Here is a 6,000-nt window from a genome sequence, read left to right as displayed (position 1 = left end):
ATGTTGCTGTGATTTATCACAAACTGAAGATGACTTTCTGCTCTACTCAGCAGAAGACTTTCAGCTGTGCAAACAAAGACATTCATACTGAGCCTGTGGGGCGGGACTGATACAGAGAGATAGACATATTGCTTATTATTCTCACATTGTTTTGAATCTATAGCTTCATCCTCTGGGGACAATGAACTTCTATACCCAATGTTATGGAAATACATAATTTAGATATTTCAATCAGGACCATTGTGGATGACGAACCAGCATATAGCGAAAGTGTGGATAAAATGCTAATGAGAGTGTGGATGTTGAAAAAGAATAAACCGAGATTCTAAAACCTTAGTAGACACAATTTAGACACAACAAAACCCACAGCAACACCAGAGACATATCAAAGTGAGAGTGGGAAGACGCGGGACATACAAATTGAACGATATACCAAAAGAAAAACCTGGCGGCAGAGAGAAAACGGGATGCGTCAGTTCTACCCTTTAAAATGGGATGACCGAAAAACATTTTCATCTCCGCTGTAGCGAATGTGATGCACCAAGAGATCACGCTTTACCCAAAATAATTGAAATTTAAAGAGAAAGATGCCTCTTGTAACCAAATTAAAATGAAAAGCCTCCTGGAAGTGAAAAACTCTCCAGAGATAACTAAATATATCAACGCATGCCACCACAGAAGAGAGCCACATTTGAGAAAAACATAAAAACGGTAATTACTGTGATCAACAAAGTTCTCATGATTCAAACGATAGCAAAGACTTTGTTATAAGGTTCTGTTACACATACATAAAACCCTAAGCCCAACACACAAATACACAATACAGAAAACACAGCATAAGTTTGTTTTTGTTTGCAATATGGACCAGAAAAATTAAAGCCAAAGATAAAAGAAAAGTACATAATCCATTGGGTATTTACTTTAAAAACTCAAAGTAAACTTCAGTGCATGTGAAGCACTGAACAGACATCAGAGTTGCAGCACAATACCATCTGGCTCTGAGAGCGAGTACAAACAGAGAGAGCCACAAATTGAGTGACCACAACCTGGACATTGAAACTGGTGGACGCAGGCAAACCTGGCAACCCAGAATAAAAACACTGACGGTTCTGTCAACAGTCTACTACCAGTGAGGTGTTTTAATATTTAATATGTGTTACAGCCAGTGGTGTTAAGTAACTAAATACATTTACTCCTACTATATTTACTTACGTACAATTTTGAGAGACTTCCATGTTATGTGATTTTGTTGATGATTAATGATAAACAATGGGATCAACACTTAAAGGTTCCATAGAATGCATCTATCTCGTATTTTAAATTGTTCTCTGATGTCTACAAAGAAGGTATATAACTTTAGTTGATCCAAAAAATGTCCAGATGCGGTTTTACAGGCCCATTTACAACCCTATGATTTGGTCCTAGAATGAAACAAGCTGAATTGCCTTATTTGGGGGCTCATTTAAATAATTATGATGAGCTCTGCTCTGATACGTCTGCTTGCACTATTTTTTATATCTTAAACATCTATGCTGCTTGTTGGAGGAGCTCGGGACTTAATATTTTCATTGCTATTTCTGAACTGTAGCTTGTGTGCACGTGACAATAAGCCTTTGAATCGTCAATCTATTCCTACACTGGTATTTCTGATATTTTCAAAGTACTTTTTCCACATCTGATTACAGCATACCTGAATTTTTTTTAAAATTTAGCCTCAAATATATAATTTTTAACACATATTTTAAATGATTTCATTATGTAGGCAGCGTTAACCCCTCTCTCTGGGCCCCCTGATGGAACCCGGTGTGTAGATGCGCCTCTGGTCTCGCAGTGGGAGGGGTTGAAGCGGCTGTTCCGAGCTCTCCTGTATCAGAGACAGTAGACGGAACTGATTCACTGACGATCCTCACACAGCACATTATAGACTACACCTGACCTGCAGCCTGACGGGAGGAAGACCATTAATACATAAAGGAACTTTCCTCTTGCTTTTCGGGTTGTTTTCAATCCGCTCTTAGCAGCATGTTTATTTTAAAATTCGGGCATCAAATAAAGTCACGTTATTGATTCGCAAACAGCAGATGGCGGTGAGTTAAAGTGTGTTCGTACAGGACAAGGTGTTTTTCTTCACCTTTCTTCACAGCAACTGCGGACGAGAAAACTTCATTACCGGCGGCGGACCTTCTATTTTTCCATCTTACATTTTGTCAAACATAATCCTGCCACCTCCTCCTCCAACAATCTTAAAACAACAGCCACCGCGGAGACAAGACTACAGCCTGCCTGCCGGCGGTCAAAGGGAATCAAAATAACAATTTAGCACCCAGCAGTACCGGATTGGACCCTCACAAGGATGCTACTCCGGCACAGACACCACTAGACGCTCCAAACAGCCGCTGCCAACATGTTCAGGCGAGGTAAGAGAAGGACGAATTCACTTGTTTTTGTTGCTGATAGTGAGCATGTGTGGCTGGCCCGTTTATCGATGTGTGTGTTTCTGTGAGTATGTACACATTCTTTTGGAGTTTTTTTTTCCAACAATTTGGCTAAAAAGAGTCCCAGAAGAGCCACTCGGTGTTGCCTAGAAAAAAAAAACTTACCAGCCATGCTTTATCCGCGCTGCCAGCCGGGTACGGAAAGGGAATTAAATATTTATCTACTTCATGTAATAATTATTCCTAAAATAGCGAACCGCTGCCGCACTGCAGTTTGCAGGACTTGCCTGCACGAGGAGGGCTGGTGCTATTGCTGCACGAACCAGTGTGCGTTGAGAGAGAAATAGAAAGAGAGTGCGTGAGAATAAGAGTGTAAAAGAAAAGTTCACAAGTGTGCTTTTCGTTATACAAAGTTTCACCCTTATGGGCACTCTGTGTGTGAGCACCTATGGCTGGAGTGCGCGTCCGTGTGTGTGTGTGTGTGTGTGTGTGTGTGTGTGTGTGTGTGTGTGTGTGTGTGTGTGTGTGTGTGTGTGTGTGTGTGTGTGTGTGTGTGTGTGTGTGTGTGTGTGTGTGTGTGTGTGGTGACCAACCTATCAACAACATTATATTTTGACTTGTGAATGCACTGAGGGAGTGGAAGGCTCTCCCGGTGGACGAGTAGACAAGAGAACAACAGCACCTTCCTGTTTACTATCACACTGACAAGCGGGCACGGTTCTGTGGTGGGAAAAGGTATTAAGTTTTACCACGATGACCTTGCCTGTGTATGTGTTGACAGGGAGGATACACTGTGAGCATTCATCACACATGGACGTGCACTTGTGTGACTTAGAAATTTAATTGGCATCACTTTTGACAAATCCTAAAAAGCCATCAACTTTTGATTCCATGTAAAAAGAGGTCAAAAATGTACATGTAATATATAAAATAACACACATCAAACACTGAGATACTTTCTACATAGCGTATTTGTGGATTGGTGACTCATGTATCAACCCACCCTCACAAAATATAATAATTACAGGGGCTGACATGAAAGGCAGATTGTCAAGGTACTGCTTTGTGGTGAGAGTAGCGCACAGCTGACTGAACCCTGAGAACATAATGGAAACATTTTTTAATAGAGACACTGGAGGTCTGTCATTTGTCATATCAATGCAGCACAACGCTGAGGAGGGAAAAACATGCATACATCCATGCACATCATAATCTATTAGCTCACTTTGTTAGTCCGAGTGGGGCACAAGCTGGGTGACCTCCTCATTAAGGGTGGGGCCTAATGGGCTTGACACAAGGCTGATTGGTGCTGTCATTGTGTGTATGACAGAGCAAAAGAAAAAGACAGAGAGAGCTTGCTGGCTAGAGACAGACAAGCTTTAATTTTAATCTTCCTGTAATTTCAGATGGGTAACACCCACACATGCATGACACACAGTGGTGATTGCTGATGCTTTGTATTTCCTCCTACAAATATGTGGCTGTCAGTAACAATAATAAAAATTGAGAGTAATTGTGCAGTCTGCCTGAGATAGGCTACAGTTATCTTTGTCTGTCACCTTTACCCACACTATCTCTCCACGGTAGGATAAAAGAAGAGAGGGAGACAGTGAGGAAAAGGAGGAGAAGTGTTTTTGTGTAATGAAAACTCTCCCTCCTCTTTCTCTCTTTGTGTGTCTTTCGTTCTTTCTCTATCTCTCTGCTTGGCCAGTTCCTGCTGCCAGCCTCAGTCTGAGAGGAGAGGGGCCTGGCAGGCTGATTGGCTGCTAGCTGCAGGTTTGGGTAGCTGCCGAAGCTTTGTTTCCCAGCTTGTTTGAAGCTGGATTTGTTTCCCTTACTTGACTTTGCCTCTGTCTCAGAGTTTCTCTCTTTATCTACTGCCTTTTACAGTCACATACACACTGACGATGTGTGAACAAAACACATCGCAAAACCTTAAAATTAGTTATGAAAAGAAAAGCTCTTTGATCGAGGAATACACAAAACATTTTTTTTATTATGCACAGTCTGTATTAGTGCATACACTCAGAGCTGCATTTGGATTTGTAGGCCTTGTAACTAGTGGATATTTACGATTCATCTGCTGATTATTTTCTCAATTAATCAAATTGTCTATACAATGTAGAAAATCCCTGCATTCAAAAAGTGAAAACAACTATTAGGCACTTTAGTTGGAAAAAAATAACTAAAATTAATAATCAATCATTAAATTACCTGCAAATTCATTTATTCAATTTATGATTAATTGAGGGATTTGAGGGGTTTGGTTCTTAAGCAACTAAGACCACGGTTTTTTGACAGGTGCTTTTGCCAAAGCTTAACTGGTTTCGTTTTCTTTTTCTTTTAGAGATCTAATTCACAATTGCCCTCACGAGGCACTGGTGAGCCCATGATATCATGCTGAAAAAGTATTCCTATGCAAGGTGCAAACACTAAAAAGCTGAGCAGCAGTCACACTGTGAACTTAAGTGTTAACATGACAGTGGTGGATCAGACAAACAACTGGGATTGATCAGAGACCTCAAAGGGTTTTGAAAGCATTCAATGGATGGGCTTTTCTTTCAAGAATTGGAAAATGGCACCGTAACATCACACTCTCCATCATAAGCCCCATTATTCTATTTTCAAACAAGACAATAATCTCATGTCGTTATGGCATGCCATTCTGGAATATAATGTGCAGTAATGATGATCATTTTGAGCCATTCTGGGGGTCTTTGGAGAGTATTTGTTAATCAGCAAACGACTATTATGGGTTAGGAGTTGTACAAAACAATTAAGATTCAGAATCTTAAGTGTGAAAACATTTGCAAAATGGTCTGTGAAAACAAATAAAGTGTTGAATACCAAGATTTTAAAGACACTGATAGTTGAACGCAGTTTGAGTTAAAGTGATGGCAATGTAAGCTATGGTTTGTTCACATGGAGCTGTGCTGTGCTGAAACACAGTGAGCAATTGTTAAAAAAAGTATTATCTGTTCTTTGATTTAGTTTTCTTTAAAAGTAATGGGTTGTTATAATGACATTATAAATGTTTTTGTAGCCTTTAGTTGTTTACATTTTGGCACATTTGCACAATTAAAAGTATAAAAAACCATCCGAGTTCCTGTTTGCCATAGTCCCTTGGTTTTAGAGAAAACTCCCTCGATTTTTGTGGATACTAAAGAAAATAAATATTAACTACATAACTGTAAAGTGTCTGTGGGTTTCATGGTGTAAGACACACAGGGTTTATTTGGATGAAAGACAGCTTCATGTTAAAGCTTGAAAAGGACTATGAGTTTGACCTAATAGTTTCACATTTTTCGGCAAAAAGTCAAGAAACTTTTGTAATTTCTTTCTTCTTGAATTGAAATCTAAAACTTCTACGAGGCACGACACTGTCTCTTTTTCTCCTTCTTATCATTACAAGTTAATATGATTTCATCCTCTCGCCTACACTCCTCGTCCCGCCAATGACTATAATCTACGAAAAAGTTTGCAATATCTGGAAAATGTTCTGTGATATTCCTTTCAGCCATGATAATATATAACTAACTCTAGCTCAGTACTGAAATTCCATTGA

General features: G+C 39.7%; 1 protein-coding gene across 1 annotated transcript in view; it reads left to right on the top strand.

Moving 5' to 3' along the window:
- The first annotated feature begins 1,911 nt into the window (after nt 1-1,911).
- Nucleotides 1,912-6,000, top strand: part of LOC134870945 (reticulon-4 receptor-like 1) — an 81,687-nt gene continuing 77,598 nt past the window's right edge. The window contains exon 1 of the mRNA XM_063893487.1: nt 1,912-2,417. Coding sequence (XP_063749557.1) covers nt 2,405-2,417 — 13 coding nt within the window. The 5' untranslated portion in view covers nt 1,912-2,404. The remainder of the gene's footprint in view (nt 2,418-6,000) is intronic.

The sequence above is a fragment of the Eleginops maclovinus genome, chromosome 10 (genome assembly GCF_036324505.1).
Source record: "Eleginops maclovinus isolate JMC-PN-2008 ecotype Puerto Natales chromosome 10, JC_Emac_rtc_rv5, whole genome shotgun sequence".
NCBI classification, from domain to species: Eukaryota; Metazoa; Chordata; class Actinopteri; order Perciformes; family Eleginopidae; genus Eleginops; species Eleginops maclovinus.
The sequence above is the reverse complement of the archived record's forward strand: the minus strand, read 5'-3'. Positions and strand labels throughout refer to the sequence as shown.